The following is an 18,352-nucleotide window of genomic DNA, read 5'->3' as shown; positions in this document are numbered from 1 at the left end:
CCACCTCTACACTGGGCTCTAAGGGAAAGTTGCCAACTGCTGGCCAGGTGACGCCAGTCCCTGCATGAAACGCTTTGGGACCTAAAGGCTTAGCTGGCAAGTACCGTGAGCCACCACTAGGGGGAAACCACTAGACCGTATGTACTACCAGGACAACAGCCCAGGAAGCACTTGGCACTCCACATCCAGCAGTTTCTCCAGCTCACATCTGGCACCCAGTCACTAAGTCCAATCCCCAGACAGATGTTAGTACCATCAGTAGGAAAGGACAGACCCAATAGAACCTCGATGTCCTGTGGTCAGACACTTTAACTGCACCTCTATCCAGACCTCCCACCAGAAGTAAAAAAATACAAGGTTACATTTAACCTTTTCTATACCAGTCCCTTCATCCTAATACTACCCCATTACCTCTCCAGAAAATAGGTGGTAAACAGCGCAGGGGTATACAATCACTCAGGAGGTTCAGGAGTCCAGAGATACAGGAGACATTCTCGAAGAACTAGACACACACACATGTACGCACACACACACAGAAAAATGAGGCTTGAGACACCAGTTAGAACAACTCAGCAAAATAAAATTCCGGTTTATTGTTGGACATTGTTTCACACATACATCAAACAGGCCAAAAAAATAATAAACAGCAACTTCATAGACAAAAAAAAAGGAAGGAAAAAAAAGAAACCCTTTTATCTTTGGCCTTTTTAACCATCTCATACAAACCAACTACTTATAGTACAGCTAGGTACATACACAAAAAAAGTTACTGGAATGCTCGGAATAAGATTGTTTTTTTGTTGTTGTTTTTGTTTTTTTTACAAGGTTTTTTTTTTCTCCTTTGAGATTATAATGAACATGGTCACACCACAAGTAAGGTCTGAAGTAGGACAGAGAACGCTCTGAAGGCTGGTTTGGTCACCCGTTATCATTAAAAATGGCTGACCCCCTAACAATATGTACAAAAATATAAAATGTAAATAAAAAATACAAACAAATTTTCCTTTTAAAGTATTTTTAAGAAAAAAAGCAGGGCCTTGGAAGTTTTGGTTTTTTTCCTCCCCTGTTGCAAATTCATGTGGTTTGGTGGGGTGGTGGAGAGCGCCATGTCGTGTGTGGGTGGCATTGCCCGCTGCGGGCGGGCGGGGCCTGCTCCTCTACTCGAAGGTGACCACGTTTAAATTCTGAGACGGGAAGTGGAGGGTGGACAGGTCACGGCGGCCTTGAGTCTAGCTCGTGCTTTTGCTGTCTTAGTCGTCCTCCTCAGTCTTCTGCTTCTTGGTGTCAACATCGTCATCCTGCACAGAAGAGTCGTCAGCCCTGCCACTGCAACACCAGCCCCGGGAAGAAAACTACCTCACACCACCCCAACAAGGCCTACCTCGTCATCTTCAGCTACCCGCTTGCCCGTAGGGGCCTCAGCTTCCTCATCTTCGTCTCCATCCTCTTCCTCACCTGGAGAGAGAACCAAGGGCCACATAAACCACCGCCCTCCGGGTTACAGCCGTGTGCAACACGCCCAAGTGGGCAGAAAGCGCCCAGGCCTCCTTCCCGGGGGCGTCCCGCAGCAGAGGCTCCTGACTCCTGCAGCCAAGGACAAGACTACTCACCGTCGCCTTCTTCCTCCTCCTCATCTTCCTCCCCACCTTCCTCCTCTTCTTCATCTACCTCATTGTCAGCCTCCTGCTCCCCGTTCTCCTCATTCTGCACAGAAAGCACACCCGACGTCAGCCAGCTAAACTTTGGGCGCGGACCACCACCCGCCGGCCCCCCCTAGGAAAGGAAGCCGAAGCCCCGGCTGGCACTCACAGCATTCCCATTGGCGGGCGCGTCTCTTCCGTTCTCTGCCTCCTCCACAACTTCCTTCTTCTCCTTCAAGTCCTTGACAAGAGGAGACCCGTTAGACCAGCAGTCCGCACAGCCAGGCGCTCAGAGCTAGGTAAAGCTGGGCCGGCCCCGCCGGGAGTCAAGTCGGGGCCGGGCAGCAGGCCTGCGGTCATCTCAACGGCCCCTCTGGACCCCGAGCTGCACCATAGGGCACCTCAGCCAAACCCGCCGGGCCGGGCCGACGGGCCTGGGGACGGTGGCCCTCACCTCACGCCCTTCGCCGCGGGTCCCAGCTAGAGGGAGCTCCTCCCCCAGAGAAGCGCTTCTTGAAGGCGGGGGCCGGGGGCCGCGCCATAAATAAACACGGCGGAGGGAGGGGCCTGCGCGCGGCGGCGGGCGCCGGCTAGCTGGTGGGGAGGATGGGACGGGCCTGCAGGGGAGGTCCACCTGCGGGCTGCACGGCCCCGGAGACTCGGCTTCGGGGCACACCGCCGAGTCCATCTTCCCGCCCGCCCGCCCACCCCGGCCACCTGTCGGCCCCGGCGGGTTCGCGCCCAGCGCCCGCCTGCCGAGGCCCCGCAGCGCCCACTCCCGCCCCCTGGCGGCCGAGGCCCGGGGAGTGGGGGCGGGGTGGCGGCGGCGCGCAGGCGCACAACTCACCCAGCCAACTACGCGCGCGAGCCTCGGCGGCACGCACCGCGCAGAGCACGTGGCCCTGGGCGCCCAGTGCGCCCGGCTCCGACCCGCGGTCCGCGCTGCTCCGGGCCGGGAGCCTCGACGGCGTGGCCCTGCGGCCGCCAGGCTCTGCCGCCCCGGAGTCGGCGCGCGGTCCCGCGGGAGGCGGCCGGGGCGCACTGCCCGAGGGGCCCTCACACACGGCCGCCGGGCTCGGCTGCGGGCAGCGCTGCGGAGTGCGCCCCGGCCGCGCGGCACGGGGACGGCCCAGAGCCAAGGTGACCGGCGCCGAGGTGCAGGGCCGGCGGCTGGGGCGCGCACGGCGAGCGGCTGGCCCCGAGGGCGGGGACGCTCCGCGCCCGGCGGCCGCCTCGGGTCTCGGAGCCCAGGCTCGCCGCGTCTGCGCGGGCTGCTGGCCGCCGCGTCCCGGGCGCCGCAGGCTGTCCGCGGGGGGCGCCCCGGGCCGCTCCGCCGTGCGGCCGCCGCACTTTCCGTTTCCTGCCCCTCGGGCGCGTGGGCTCGCCGCCCGGCCCGGCCTCCCTCCGCCGCCGCACGGCCCGCCTCCACGGCCCGCCCGCGCCCGCCCGGGGCCGGCAGCCCCTCTGCGCCCCCGCCGACACTCCCGCGGCGCGCCGCCCCACCCGCGCCCTCCCGGGTCGGCCCGGAGAGCCCGCGGCCCGGCGGCGAACAAAGAGCGAGCGCGGCCCCCGGAGCCCGCCGGCGCCGCACACGCGCCCCCCGCACTTCCGACCGCCCGAGTTTCAAAGTTATTTCCGTGCTCCGCGGCCCCGCGACCCCCCGCCCGGCCCCGCGACTCCCGGCGGCCGCGCAGACGCGCCGCCGCCAAGTTTGGGGGGGTTCCGCCGCCCGGGCCTCCGCGCTCCGCCGCCCCCGAGCCCCGCGTCCACCCCGGGCCAGCCGGGGCCCGCCGCCGACGGCCGCGCCAATGCCCGCGCCGCGCCCCCTCCCCCGCACACAAAGAGTGGGTGTCCGGGGCCACCGCGCCGCGGGAGGCGGGCGAGCTCCCCCCGGGAAGCCGCCACGCGCCTGCCCGAGCCCGCGCGGGGCGACGGCGCGGACCCCGAGGGGGCGGGCGGCGTCCAGCCTCACCTTGGTGGTGATCTCGGAGCTGGTGTCCACGGCCGCGTCTGACATGGTGGGGCACGCCGGTGATGCGCTGCAGCGAGGGAGAGAGAGGGACCGAGTTCGAGGACTCTGGCGAGAAGGCTGCCGGAGTCCGCCGCGGAGGAGGAGGCGGCGGCGGCGGCGGAGGAGGAGGAGGCGGGCGGCGAAGGCGGCTGCAGCGGGCGCGGAGCAGGACCCGGGAACAATGCAAAGATGGCTTTTCGGAGCAGCCAGTGGGGGACTCACGCGGCGCCAGGACCTTTAATATAGACTAGTGGGCGGTGCTAAGCGCCCCTGGAGCGGAGGCTATTGGCTGAGTCCGGGGAGCGGGCGTTCGCTCATTGGCCCGATTCCGAACAATGGGCAAGTGAGCTTAAAGCGGCAGTGCCTCGGCCCGGGCGCGCGGCGCAGCCCCCCCCGCCCCCTCGCCGCCCCCTCCGCCGCACTGTGTCATTCAGCCTGGGATGTGTCGGCGGGGCCGGGGGAGGGGGAAGGTGGCGCGTGCGCGCGCGCTCCCGTCCCGCGCGCCCCCGCGGCTGTTTTGCTCAAAGCTCCTGACGCAGAGAAGCAAAGCGCGGCAAAGCTGCCCGCGCAGCTCCCGCCCCCTCCCCCCCTCCCCCTCCCCGGGACTGCTCGGAAGGAGGGGGAGGGGAGCGGAGCGCCAGGCCTGGGCGGGGCGGCGCTTCCGCCCCGGGCGGCGCCCCGCGTGTTTCCCGCGCCTTCCACCGAGGCTCGTCTCAGCGCGGGCGGGCCGTGGGGTCCACGGCGGGCCCCCCCCCCCCCGGACTCGCGTGCCTCCCGCCACCCCGACGGCACGGGCCGCCGCCGCCGCCCGCCCGTCCCCCAGTCGCGCCGTCCAGGGCCGCGCTGACGAGCGGGCCTCGAGCCCAGCACACACTCGGGGGCCAGTGTGAGGAGGGGTTCGACGCCCCGCGCCGGTGTCTGCCCTCGAGCGGCGCCGCCCGCGGGCCTCAGGGCTCGGGGCCGCGCCTGCTGGAAGGTCGCGGCCGTCGCGACGGCCTCTGGCCGGCCTCCAGCGCCCCGCCCGGCCATCGAGTTTTCCACCCCCGGCCCTGACACCTCAGGGCCTCGCCTAGGCCGTTAGGGGCTAGTCCTTGCGGGGCTCCTTCAAGCTTGAGCCACTGAAGGGGCCACGCGGGGCTGTGAGAAAGGAAACCCCTAGCGGCGCCACACTCAAGATGGCGGCGGGCCCGGCCGGCGTGGCGTGACGTGGCGGCCCAGCTCGCACGGACCGCGTCCAAACGCCAGGCTGCTCCCTATTCACCGCCATCGCGGTGGGCTGTCGAGCTGAGAAGCCCGTTCTGTGGGCAGGCAGGCTGGAGTGGCCCTACACGCACTCCCGAGGCGCGACCTCGGCCACACTCAAGATGGCGGCAGATGGCGTCCGGCCGCGGGTAGCCAGCAGGGGGCGCCCGACACGGAAGGCGGGACTTGGGGAGAGCCCGCGCGCACTGGCTGAGAGTGGCGGGCGAACACAAAGTTGACGCTTTGCGCCCTGCCATTGGCCGGCCCTGCCGTCCGTCTCCTGGGAGGGGGGGGTGGCCGTGTTCCCGGGCGCGGGGAAAACCCGGAGTTGGGAGCGGGGAGGACGGGTGGACGCCAAGTTCCCTGGGGCTTGGAGGTCGAGGCGAGGGACCGCGCCGCCCTCACCGGGTGCTTCGGCCCACCCCCACCGGGAGGCCCCTTTCCTGAGCTCGAGCGGAGCGGAGGAACTGCTGCAGCCCGACCCGGCATCCCCCCGCGGGCCGCACGTGGCCGGCCCGTCTCCCGCGCGCACGTGCCGGTGGCGCTAACCTCGTGGGCCTCGGCGAGCGGCTTCGCCTTTAAGGAGAAGGCCTTGCCGCCGCCCTGGCCCGCGCCCGCTGCCCGAGCGAGCCACCGATGGCTGCAGACGGGCATGTCCCCAGGCTGGTTGCCTGCGCGCCCTGGGTTCGACTCCGAGTCGGAACCTTACTGCAGGGGAGCTGGGGCCACTTTGGTAAACCGAGGAACGCCTTTGCCGCAGCCGCCCAGGACCTCTTCTGTAGGACATAGGGAGGGTTGCGCTGCGTGGCGGACAGAAAGCAGAGTGGCCCTCTACCTGGGGCGTATCCATTAGGCTCCTGCTGCTCTGCTCTCCGGGGTTTGGTTCCACCTACAAAACCCAGATGCACAAAGAGCTTGGCCTAGCCTATCTTAGGAGTTACAGCTGGAGAGTACACCAGGTTCCCGATCGGGGAGCAGAGGGAGGTGGGGTGGCCAGCAGGGAGCAGCTGGATGAGTATGAATTTCCCTCGAAGAACTGCTTTGTCCGGTCTTTGTGCCCCTGCCTTTACTAGTAAGGGAGAGAGGGGGACTCAAGCATCCGGTTCCAGAAGCCACCTAAATTCAAGCGCGTACCAGCCGCCCACTGTATTCATGGCAGTGAGTGTCTGACTCATGCAATCCAAAACAAACCCAGAGGTTCTAGAAAGAGACTTAGAGTTCCCAAGTGAACCGTGGTCAGAGCTCTGGCTGGCTGTGGTTGAGAAGACCCAGAACCTCGGGACCAGAGCTGCTGCAGTTGTTGGGGCTGCGAAGGGTCCGTGACAGGTTGGTCTACATCTTCAGCTTTCCTTCCTTCCGCCTCTTCACCTCCAAACATCCATGCATCCCGGGCCTTTGGCTGCTCCAGAGGCAATAAGGCATTTCCATAGTGTTGCCCAAATGTCTCAAACAAGCTAGGGAGCTCTAGAAAGCCACGGATCCTCCTCTAGGTCAGTTCAAACAGACCTGGGGTGTTTTGGACCTGCCCTAAGGCTGTTCTGTGTGGCCCAGATTGCCTCAGGGAATTTTCCTGAGCACACCTCTCCTTCATGTACACGTCCCCTGTAAGCCTGACTCATTTATTTCCACCAACCTGGCCCTGTGGGTGCCTATCCTGCAGCCTCGGCTTTCTCCTGAGCCATCTCCAGCATATGTATTCCTTATGGATTGTCTCACAGTTCTGCCTGAAACCCAGAACATGACAAAGTGCACACTTGGGAGCTAGCTCAGATTTGGGGGCAGCCAAAATGGTGCCCAGGATAAAGGTGCTACCAAGCCTGAGGATTTGAGTGCAATCTCGAGGGGCCACATGATAGAGGAGAGAACCAACTCCCACAAGATGTCCACTGACCTCCATGTGTGCCTCCTCCTCACAGATAGATGATATGCCATTTTCTTGTTTGGTTGGTTTGATTTTTTTTTTTTTTTTTTTTTTTAGTTTTTCGAGACAGGGTTTCTCTGTGAAGCTTTGTGCCTTTCCTGGAACTCACTTGGTAGCCCAGGCTGGACTCGAGCTCACAGAGATCCGCCTGGCTCTGCCTCCCAAGTGCTGAGTGCTGGGACTAAAGGCGTGCGCCACCACCGCCTGGCTTGGTTTGGTTCTTTAAGACAAGGTTTCTCTTTGTAGTCCTGTCCCTGTAGACTAGGCTGGCCTTGAATTCAGAGATCCACATGCTTCTGCCTCATCCTATTGAGATTAAAGGGGTGTCCCACCATGCCAGGCCATATACATGTAAATTTTTAAGTTAAAATATATATTTGGATTAAAGCTGCCTGGATTTACCCCCAGCCTTGCTGTTTGCTGGTTGTGAAAAATCAGGTGAGCCATTTCCTCACCTCTAAAACCTAGACATGGCATAACAGTTCCCATTGGGAACTGAATAACTAGATAATCAAACAGAGCTGAGAACAGAGTCCGGCACATCCAGGGAAATATGCTCTCGGGATGCCGCCTTCCGTCTGCCATCTGTAGGTAAGCATGTTGCTTTAAGGGTATCCACAGGACTCTGGCAAAAGGAACAACGTCTTCAGCAGATTTTTCTCATGTTCAGTGGCAAACGAGGACCGTGTCTTCACTGGGTTTCTAAAGCCTGTGGTTCAGTGCCCAGCATGGTTGGCAGTGCCTTCCGCCTCCAAGGAATGACGAGTCTGGGAGGACTCCCAGAGTGGAACAGGCCTCAAAAACTCCCGCCTTCCCGCCCTTCAGAACCCCTGCAGTTTCAGGCTGTGGTTTCCTTGCTCAGGCGTCAGGGCCTGGGGAGCTGCCAGCTGCCTTTCAAGCCTCCCGCCTTGCCAGCGGCAGGATTGTGTAAGAGCAGTCCCGTCCCGGTGTGCCCCCCCACTCCCGCCATGGCTGCAGTCTCTAGCAGGCCTGGACTTGCCCGCCCTCACTGTCCTCCCTGGGGAGCTGGGCTAGAGGCCCCATTCCTGGTACTCACACAGGTCTGGCCACCCTGGGAGGCTCCTACCAGCAGGGAGAGAGGGTGGGGAATGTCTCTTGACACTTGAGGCCAAAGCCTGCAGAGCCTGGATGCTGGCGGGCGCCAAGTGAGGTAAGGACGCTGGAAGAGGTGAGTGTGCAGAGGCAGTAGCCATAACCCCTAGCTAGGTTCAGGAGTGCTGTCCAGCCAGACTTCCTGTACACGTGCCCCCTGCAGAGACTCCAGGAATCTTGTCTGCTGTGCCTTTTCCTGGCCACCTTCCCTGAATCCCAGCGCCTGGTGTACCTATTTGCATAGCCAAGCTTGTGGGTGTTTTTTGCTTAAGCTCTGGTTACACTGGTGTGTGAGTGGGCCCAGCCTCACCTCAGGATGGCACAGGAAGATTCTGTTTGCAGGAGCCCATGAGCTGGCACACACCTAGGTAACCACCTTCGAAAGCCTATGAGCTGCTGCATCTGACAAAGAAGCAGGTCCCTACGAGACCTTAAATTCAGCAGAGACTCTCCACACTTCTGCAGCAGGAGCCCCAAGCCGGGGCTATTGAGGTCACACAGAAGAGCTAGAGCCACGGAGATGAGATGCTTCCACACCAGCAAGGTCCTCTGAGCAGGCCCCCGGCATGGAGATATCCCTCAGGCTGTTCTGCAGAGCAGTCAGACCTTCCAGGCATGGTCTGTGATTTTCACAGGGAGAAAGAGTCAGGTAAATGTCTCTATAGGAAACTCTCAAAACCAGACAGGGCCTCACTCGAGCTTAAACCCGGCCAGGGAGGGCAAGGCCTGGTAGGTGCCTTTTTATAGAAGTGGGTACACCATACATGAGAAGTTCAAGATAAGAGCTGTCCTCACACCTGAACAGGGTTGCCTTTAACCCCAGCACTCAGGAGGCAGAGGCAAGCGGATCTCTGTGAGTTCGAGGCCAGCCTGGTCTACAGAGTGAGTTCCAGGACAGCCAGGGCTGTTACACAAAGAAATTCTGTCTCGAAAAACCAGGGGAAAAAAAGGGGGGGGGGGGGGGGGGAGGGAAAAATGTTAAAAGAAAATGGGGCTGAGGAAATATATCTGGGTAAAATACCTGCTATGCAGACAAGGACAGGTAGATCCCTTGGGGTCACTGGCCAGCCAGCCTGGCCTAATCAGTGAATTCCACATTCAGTGAAAGATCCTATCTCATAAATGAAATGGGGAGCTATCAGAGAAGATGCCGGGGTCAACTTCTGGCCTCCAAGCACACACATTCACATGTCTATAAATACACACAGAACATCAGAGAGAGATGGCTGGGGGTTCATCTCAGAACCCTAGTTTAGGTTACTGAGTGCTTTCAGCTCTTTGGAAAACTCACCTGGCAAAAGTCCTCAGGGCTCCCCCAGCGCAGCCTCAGCCTCCTCCGTGTGCCTCCATTCTGGGCCAGCAGGGGGACTGGAGGACTCATTTCCAGGCCTGACTGACCAAAATTCCAAGCAGCTCTCTGCCACCTGGTTCCCCACTGAATGAAAGGGGATTCCTGGCACCAACGGCCACTTAAGCAGCCCGTAGGCACAGTGCGCCGGGCATAGACACAAGATGGGTCTGTTTGTGTTTCCACCTGGTGTGATACTGTGTCCCATACTCCAGGTAAGTTTCATCAAGAAACAGTCATGGGGGGGGGGGGAGTTGGAGGGCGCTGTAAATGTTGGTTGGGGGTGGCTGCCTGCCTAAAGGCCTAGCTCTACAGAGGTAGAGATGGGATAGCCACCCAAACCAAACTCCTAGCTAGAGACCCTGCCTCATAAAGTGGAGAGTGATTGATGAAGATACCTGATATCAACCTCTGGCCTCCACACATGTGCACACGTGTGCACTTACACACCTGTGGACACATCCAAAAAAAAGGAAATGATTATTCAGACTGAACATGTAACTCAGTGGTAAGAACATCTCTCTAGCATGCATAAAACCCTGAGGTCAATACCTAGGACCGTCCTCAGCACAAAAAGGTCTAGCCTAGTAACATAGCTCATGCCTATATTTCTAGGACTAGGCTAAGGCAGGGGGGGGGGGTGAAGAGGGAGGATTACCAAAGTTTCTATGTCAGCACCAGCTACAAAGTGAATTCCAGAATTCCAGGACAGCCTGGGCTATAGGATGGGACTGTCTCAAAAAAATATGGAGGCGGGGGAGTTAGGGAAGAAAAAATAAACTTTCCATGTGCTCTGAACAAAAGGGAATTAGGTGGGCTTGATGTTCCACCAAGACCCCCTTCCCAGCATGCTGAGACCTCTGTTATGGAGCAGTGTAAAAAAAGAGAAAACCATAAAGAGGGAAGAAATGTGGCCTTTGAGACAGCTTAGCAGGTAAGGCCCATGTCACCAAACCAGACAGGTAAGTCTGGTCCCTGGAACCATGCAGTAGAAGGAGAGAACCAATGTACTCCAAGTGTCCTCTGATGGCACATGCACTGTTTGAATGAGATAAAAGGGGATTCTACAGTCAGGGCGCCGCGTGGGAAAGAGTTTCTGGGTAGAGAATGGGGCCTAATAAGTGTGGTGGCACACCATCTGTAATCAGCACTGTGGAGACAGAAGAAGGAGGGTCATCACAGGTTCAAAGCCAGCCTGAGCTACAGAGCAAGAAGGGGAGGGGAGGAGAGAGGAAGAGCTGGGGGATGGAAGGACAAGCCTGGTGCCCTGATTGCGGCTCACCATGTCCCTCACACTGCTTCTAAATGCCTGGGACTGTGGCTGACACCAGCGCTGAAATCACAGGAGACCAGAGCAGACCTGAGTGCCAGGAGTACTCCCTGGCACACACACACAAAGCTTAACCAGACCTGAAGGAAGGGCAGTGTGAGGGGAGAGAGCAAGAAGGGCCAGCAGCCCCGGAGACGTCCAGGTGTCTTTCCACGGTGCCACAGGGACTAGCTCTGTCCTATGGAAGACATGGAAAGCAGGTCAACAGTAGAGAGGATGGCACTTGCCCCTGATCCTTGGTAGCCATACCTGGGGCAAGTATCCAGCTGAACTCTGGACACATCTCAAACTCTTTGTTTCTTTTTAAATTAAAGGTCCAGGGGGTTGGGGATTTAGCTCAGTGGTAGAGCGCTTGCCTAGCAAGCGCAAGGCCCTAGGTTCAGTCCTCAGCTCTGAATAAATAAATAAATAAATAAATAAATAAATAAATAAATAAATAAATAAATAAAAATTAAAGGTCCAGTCCCCTCTCCAGGGAGCAGGTTCTGAAATCAAGAGGTTACTGGGAGTAGGTGATAGGTTACTCCCAGCTCTCCATTGAGTTATTTGTGAGTGTGAGTGTGTGTATGAGAGAGAGAGAGAGAATAAAAATAGAAGTCAGAGAACATTTTCAGTTCTCCTCCTAATGTGTGGGTCCCAGGTAGCAAACTCAGATGCCCTTATCCACCTGCTGATCCATCTCTTCAGACATAGACACATTTATTCTTTTCAATTTGTGCCTTAGGAGAGAGAAACTAAGGCACAGGTATTGCTCAAAGCCTTCTTTCTAGTCAGTAAATGGCAGAGCTGAGATTTGAATCCTTGGTAGCCTGGCTCCAGAGCTCTAAGTTACCTGGAGATGCAGACACAGCCCTCCACCCTCCTCTGTCATAAGCAATCCTGCCAACATCGAGGAAGTGCGCTCACTCCTGCTCTGTCTGCCCCCTAAAGATGGGATCTCCTGGTTTTGTCCATTCGTAAGAAGTTTTGTTCTCACAAACCGAAGCCTTGCTCCCAGCAGATACTCCTCAGGAGATGAGGGATAGGCTGGCTTCCCAGATAGGTGCTTTCTACCTGAGACAGAAGATTCTTGTAGAGCCGAGTGGCATACAAAGCAAGGGCACTTTGTTGTTGTCACCAAAATTGTACCAGAAAGAGTCTACTATCCAGGAATTCTGGCATTTGCATACAATCTCATCACTCAGGAGATGCAGGTCATAGGATCACAAGTTCAAAGCTAGCCTAGGCTATATAGCCAGTGGTAGGCCAGCCTGGGCTATCACATCCTGTCTCAAAAAGGAAAGAGATGAAAAAAGGAAGCTTACTAAGAAAGAAATGTGCATGGGATGGTCCATGTTGGGATGTTCCATGGCATCAGGAAACAGTGGGTAACATCTACCACAAGTTCTCCAAGCTAGCTAAAGTTGTTCACTGAGCAACACTGGCTCTGTTCAAGGCCAGTCTGATCTATGCAGTGAGCTCCAGGACAGCCAGGGGTATGGAGAGAAGCCATCTCAAAACAAAGAAACCAGCAAAAGCTTGAGCTACACTGAAAGCCCAGCCCCTTCTCTTTTTTCTTCACAGACCCTCTGGGTCTTATGACCAGTTCATTGCATTCAGTGTCCTGTGCCAGAAACAAACCCAGCCTTGAAGCCTTGAGCTAAAGCTCAAGGCCCTGGAACATTCCAAGACTGGTCTTACACACACACACACACACACACACACACACACGTCCTACATGGTCTTCAAAAAAAAAACACCTCTCTGGGGTTTTTTTCTCCATTGTCTTTTAAGCCTTTTTTTTTTTTTTTTTTTAAATAAATTTTAGAGTCTAACCTAAGTTAATGAAAGTGGTCATTAACCAAACTTTATACCTAAGCCGTTTCTCACAGGTTATAACATTCTGGCTTTGCACCAGTCTGGAGAGGTGTCCCCATTTCAGGGAAGAGGAAATGTGACTGTCAGAGGCACTGATGAGGTGAAGACGGGTCACCCCATGCCCTTCAGCCACCCAGCACCCAAAACTGGCTGTCCCATTCTCAGTGCCCTTCCCAACATCCCCCTGCCTGAATGCAGATGGGACTTGAAACCCTTTTTCCTTCTGTCCAGTTCCCTTCCCCCCCACCATCACACACACTTTGGTATGTGTGTGTGCATGTGTGTCCTAAGGCCAGGATTGTTGCCTGCTAAGTAAGCACTCTGCCACTAAGCTGTGTCCTTAGCCCCCACTTCCTGGTTACAGTTCTCTTGCCCTCTGGGGTACTTTCCAAGACACTGTACAGTTCATTATTTAAGAGTGAATGAAAAATCAGGAGCTGGGCATGTTGTTGGCTCACGCCTATAATCCCAGCACTTGGGAGACTAAAAGGCTTGCCTAAATTTTGAGGCCAGACTAGACTACATGGTGTGTTCCAGGTCAATCCAGAGTGAGAACATATCCAAAAAACAACCCACTCCCCAATGGCCCCTTCCCTTTCTCCCACACATGCATTTACACAGACAACGATGTTTGGTTCTTCATCAGACAAAGCAATGCCCCTGGATCCAGCTGTGGTGGCTCAGAAGGCGCAGGCAGAGGAAGGATTTCTGAGAGTTTGAGGCCAGCTAGTCTACCCACATAATGAGCCCTGGACCAGTGAAGGATCCCTGTCTTTAAAAAAAAAATTAAAAAAAAAATAAAATAAAAAATCCTTGAACTGCCACCAAGCCACAGAGCTCTGAAGCACTGGGGCATCCAAGCGTCTCCCAAGCCATTTCCTGGGGCTAGCAATCTGAATATTCCACAGCCAGACCCTTCAGAGGACAACCCTTCAGAGAGGATAAGAAGTTCAAGGCCATCTTCAGCTACATCTCAAGTTCAGTTTCACAGCCAACCTGGGATATATAAAACCTTACTGAGAGAGAGACAGAGACAGAGACAGAGAGAGAGAAGCTGGCCAAATGGCCCAGTGAGTAAAAGGTAAAAGTGCAAACATGATGACCTGGGTTAGATTCCCGGAACCCATGACAGAAGAAGAAAACACACTCCTGAAGGCTGCTTCTGACCTGCACATGCACACCTTGCCATGGTATACTAGAGGCCTCACTCACAGAACTAACAAATGAGGAACCTATTACTTAGCCTAGACCTTGGGCTATAGATGGCTCAGTGCTTAAGAGCACTGACTGGTGTTCCAGAGGACCTAGGTTCAATTCCCAGGCCTGCTGGTGTCTGATCATGCCAGAGTAAAAAAAAAAAAAAAAAAGGAAACTTAGCCTAGTACCCTTTGCTTCTAGCACAGGCTCAGGCTCCCTGGAGTAGGATGTAGACCCTGGTTAGGCTCACACATTCACACATTCCCAGTACAATTCAGAAAAGACACACACACACACACACTCACTCACTCACTCACTCACACACTCACACTTTGAAGCCCAGCTGCCCTTGAAACCTACAGCCTTTCTGTGCAGCTGAGCCCCTGAAACTGGGCACACCAACCTGACCCAGGTGAGCATGAGCACGGACAAGGTGGGAGGGAGCAAAATGCCCTACAGAACCTCCTGGAGAACATCTGACCTCTCTGGGAACTCTGTCACAACTGGGTAACTAAGAACCACAATGAATAGCTCAATGGTAATGACCCCCCCCCCTTGACATTCAAATCTCAGGACCCTTGCTTTTTTCGTTTGTTTGTTTCTGTTTTGTTTGGGGTGTTTGTTTGTCTGCTTTTTGTTTTGTTGAGATAGGGTCTCATGCTGTTAGCCGGGCAGACCTTGAACTCATGGCAATCCTGCCTCTGCCTTCCAAGTACTGGGGTTCCAGGCATGCCCCATAACACCCAGCCTATGACTATGGCTTTTCAAGAAACTGTGGCCCTCTGAATGGTGCTGGTAACTCTTGAGGTCATTTTGCTCGGCCTGGTGCTTCTGGCCTCAGGTCCCCTGCCAGGGCCTTTGGTCATCCCTGGGCCCTGAGCCAGGCTTCATCAGGTGCTGGATATGCTGGCCTCCTGAGCTTTCTCCCCAAATTCCCATCCAAAAGGTACTCTCTAGGAATGCTTCGTGTGTGCACACACAGGTGTTAGCCCCTCTTCTGTTCTCAAGTTGACATCTTCCTGTGTACACAGACGGCTCTGCTGAATGCCCCCCCACCCCAGGAGGGGGGGCAAGGTCTGCTTGCTGGAGATGAACTGTGACAGCAAAGTAGCTGGCCCAAAGGATGGGAGAAGAGCCAAGAGTCACACCCATAACCCTAGGAAACAGAGTTGGGGACCCCAGCCCTGACTGCTCACCTGTGGGCTCCACGTAGCTGAAGCAACTTGCCCAGACAGAAGCCAAGAGCAAGGGTGTCAGCCAGAGAGGAGGGCAGGCCCCAGAAAGCTCACACAGGGTGGGCGCACATCTCATCCCTTCTCTGGAGTAGGCTGCCTTCTGGTTCCCACCATAGTCTGAGCTGTAGATGTACATTGTTAGTACATGCGTATAATCCAGAGCACACACTCTAAATCACACTCCTAGTCCTAACTTTTTTTTTTTTGAGACATATTCTTTTCTGTAGACCAGGCTGGTATCCGGGAACTCACAGAGATTCCCTTGCCTCTGCCTCCTGAGTGCTGGTATTAAAGGTATGCACCAACAAATTTAGCTTTTTTTTGTCTGTTTGTTTTGTTTTGGTTGGTTTTGATTTTTCTATTTTTATTATTCATTTATTTTATATACATAGATGTTTTGCCTGCGTGTGGGGGAATCAGAGCTCCTTGAAGAGGAGTTACAGACAGCTGTGAGCTGCCATGTGGTTGCTGGGAATTGAACTCAGGTCCTCTGGAAGAACAGCCAGTGCTCTTACCTGCTGAGCCATCTCTCCAGCCCTGGTTTTGATTTTTCTTTTCTTTTCTTTCTTTTTTTTTTTTTTTTGTTTGTTTGTTTTGTTTTGTTTTTCAAGACAGGGTTTCTCTGTATCGCCCTGGCTGTTCTGGAGCTCACTCCGTAGACCAGGCTGGGCTCCATCTCAGAGATCCTCCAGCCTCTGCCTCCTGTGCTGGGATTAAAGGCGTGCACCACCATCGCTGTACTTCCTTTTTACTCTTTCTTTTGAGAGCCTTAAAGTTACCCACAATCGGCAACGGGAAGGTGCATGAACTTGTGCAGTTGGTGGGGTGAAGAGAGAGGTGAGCTAAAGAGGTAGTGAGGGACACTAGGAACGGGGAAGCTGCAGAGTTGGGGCAGGACAGGGAGGCCCAGGGCCTGTGGTGCCTAAACATCTGGATCTTCAGAAAAGGCACACAGAGGGATCTTTAAGATCAATTTACCAGAAACCCTGTACCCTTGAGCCCCCAAAGTGAATGGTGCTGCTCAGAGCAGTGCCTCATCTCTGAGATCACTTTCTGAAGGATGATACTTCCTCTTGGAAGCACCCCAATGGCTTAGTCACAACTCAGTCCCTGTGTGACCCTCTGTGGTCCTTCTGCCTAGCTCTCTCACTCTCCTTGAGTCAGTATATATACATTCATGGTTATTTTGAAAAGTTTTAAAAAAATTAGAAGACTCAGGCACAATGGTATATGCCTATAGCCCCTACCAGGAGGTAGGAGGACCACTTGAACACAGGAATTTAAAATAAATAAACAAACAAACAAAAACAAATAAATAAATGTGGGCCTCCTGGTACTGGTTTGTAATCTCAGAATCCAGGTGCTTGGGAGGTAGAGTCAGGAAGATTGGAGGTTGAAGGTCTGCTCCAGTTACACAGTAAGTTCAAGGCTGCAAAGCCTGGGTAACCGAAGAGACTTACAGACTCTCAAAATGAAAAGAAGAGGGAGGGCTGAGGGTGCCCCTTAACAGCAGGATGCTGACTTCTTTTTTATTTATTTGATTTGTGTGTGTGTGTGTGTGTGTTATACGTGTGGGGCAGTACATGAGTGTGCACACATGCACAGGCCAAAAGAGGACACACCCGCTCTTCTCACCCTCCATCTCGCTCCCCTGAGACAGGTCTCTCACTAAGGCTGGAGGCGAGCTGGAGTTACAGGCTTGTGGGAGACCATACCCAGCTTTTTATGTGCATGCCGGGATTCAAGCTCAGGTCCCTCACAACGGTACAGAAAACACTCTTACCCACTGAGCCACCTCCCTGGCCCTCTCCTTCTCTTTCTGTAAAGGTGGACCAAAACAGGAAGGAAGCACTTTGTAAACTAAACAGAGCTGCAGATGCTGTGTATTAGGATAGAGCCATTTGAGACCAATTACAGAACAACACATCAAGGATTATAACAATGCAGGGGAAATTGAACACAGGCGTAGGACCCTCCCCGCCAAAGAACCCTGCTTCCACTGGGGTGGTGTCTCTGTGCCCTCTTCCCTACATCAGAAAGGTACCCCGGAACCAGCTGGGGAAGGGGATTAAGTCCAACAGCTTTTGGACAAAGACCCCTGTTTAGAATTCAGGTCTGCAGACTGAGTTAGTGGATGCTTTCCCCTCCGTGGATGCAGGGGCCAGCTTTCTAGCTGAAGATGCTGAGATGTAAATTGTATGAGCTGATGAAGAGATGCCAACTGCTGTGGTGGGAAGGGCATGTGCTCGCTCATTCATTCATTCATTCTCTTTCATCAGCCCCTGCTACTGAGCACATACATGCCTTCTGCCAAGTAAATAAAAATGAGGGGCTCGCTTCGGCAGCACATACACTAAAACTGGAACCATACAGAGAATATTAGCATGGCCCCTGCGTAAGGATGACACGCAAATTCATGAAGTGTTCCATTCAAAAAAAAAAAATGAGGGCCGGGCAATGACGGCGCATGCCTTTAATCCCAGCAGTCAGGAGGCAGAGGCAGGCAGATCTCTGTGAGTTCAAGGCCAGCCTGGTCTACAGAGTGAGTCCCAGGACAGCCAGAGTTACACAGAGAAACCCTGTCTCAAAAAAACAAAAGAAAAGAAAAAAGGAAGCAAGGAATGGAGTTTGCTGTAGGGAGTATGATGAACCGCTAAGTATTGAGCGTCGGGAATCAAGAGGCTACCTTGCTAGAGGGTGGCAGGGCAGAGGCCAGATCCCAGCAGAAGCCCCAGCAACTCTGCTTTTCATCAAGGTCAGTAAATGGGTCCCAGGGCAGGAAGATCCAGAAGGAAGGAAGGAGCATCAATGGTCTGCCTTGGCCCCTCTAGATGCCAAAAGACTGAAGGAGCCAAGGGATGGAAGCTGGCAGGTAGGGCCAGGCAGAGGTGAGTGTGATGGGCATGTGGGAGGGACTGGCAGATGGCGGCAAGGAGCCTGATTAACAGACTGCTGGGGGGCAGGTGGATGGGCAGCCAGGGCAGTCCTGGGCACCAGTGACCTCCTGCCCAGTGCCAGCCAGGCCAATGGGCTAGGGGTGGGGATGTGGCTGGCCTCTGGCTGAGGCTGTGGTGCCAGGATACTGCAGGCCTTCATCCCACGCTCCCTAAGGACCAGCTAATTCACTTGGAGAGGGGCTGGCGGGCAGCTAATGAAGGCAGCAGCTGGCAGCTGCCCCACCCTGCTGAATCCCACACACAGCTGACCAGTGGGTGAGGGGCTTGGTAGGAAGCAAGCACCTCCCTCCAACAGACTTGGCCATCTTACTGTCCACTCATGGAGAAAAAGAAGGGCCTTGAGAGAGAGAGAGAGAGAGAGAGAGTTCCCTGTGACTGACAGAGCTGGGGGAGAAGAGGAAGAGACATGTCATCCTGGGATGCAAAGGACTTGATTGGGAGAAGATAGTTGGGAGGGGATGTGGGGTGCCCTGGTGGGAGGGACATGGGGTGCCCTGTTGG

At 55.5% G+C, this 18,352-nt stretch overlaps 1 protein-coding gene and 1 non-coding gene across 2 annotated transcripts; one reads left to right on the top strand and one right to left on the bottom strand.

Annotated features, from left to right (window-relative positions):
- Positions 1-559: 559 nt before the first annotated feature.
- On the bottom strand, positions 560-3,884 carry Ptma (prothymosin alpha). The gene is made up of 5 exons (XM_036173719.1): positions 3,613-3,884; positions 1,810-1,881; positions 1,611-1,704; positions 1,382-1,455; positions 560-1,298 (listed from the first exon to the last, which is right to left on the bottom strand). The coding sequence occupies exons 1-5, from the start codon at positions 3,655-3,657 to the stop codon at positions 1,251-1,253; spliced, it is 333 nt and encodes a 110-aa protein (XP_036029612.1). The 5' UTR covers positions 3,658-3,884; the 3' UTR covers positions 560-1,250.
- A 13,339-nt stretch (positions 3,885-17,223) lies between these two features.
- Positions 17,224-17,330, top strand: LOC118573537. The gene has a single exon (XR_004943648.1). It is a non-coding gene; the product is annotated as a U6 spliceosomal RNA (small nuclear RNA).
- Positions 17,331-18,352: the final 1,022 nt, after the last annotated feature.

Source organism: Onychomys torridus, chromosome 23 (genome assembly GCF_903995425.1).
Source record: "Onychomys torridus chromosome 23, mOncTor1.1, whole genome shotgun sequence".
In the NCBI taxonomy this organism is placed as follows: domain Eukaryota; kingdom Metazoa; phylum Chordata; class Mammalia; order Rodentia; family Cricetidae; genus Onychomys; species Onychomys torridus.
The sequence above is the reverse complement of the archived record's forward strand: the minus strand, read 5'-3'. Positions and strand labels throughout refer to the sequence as shown.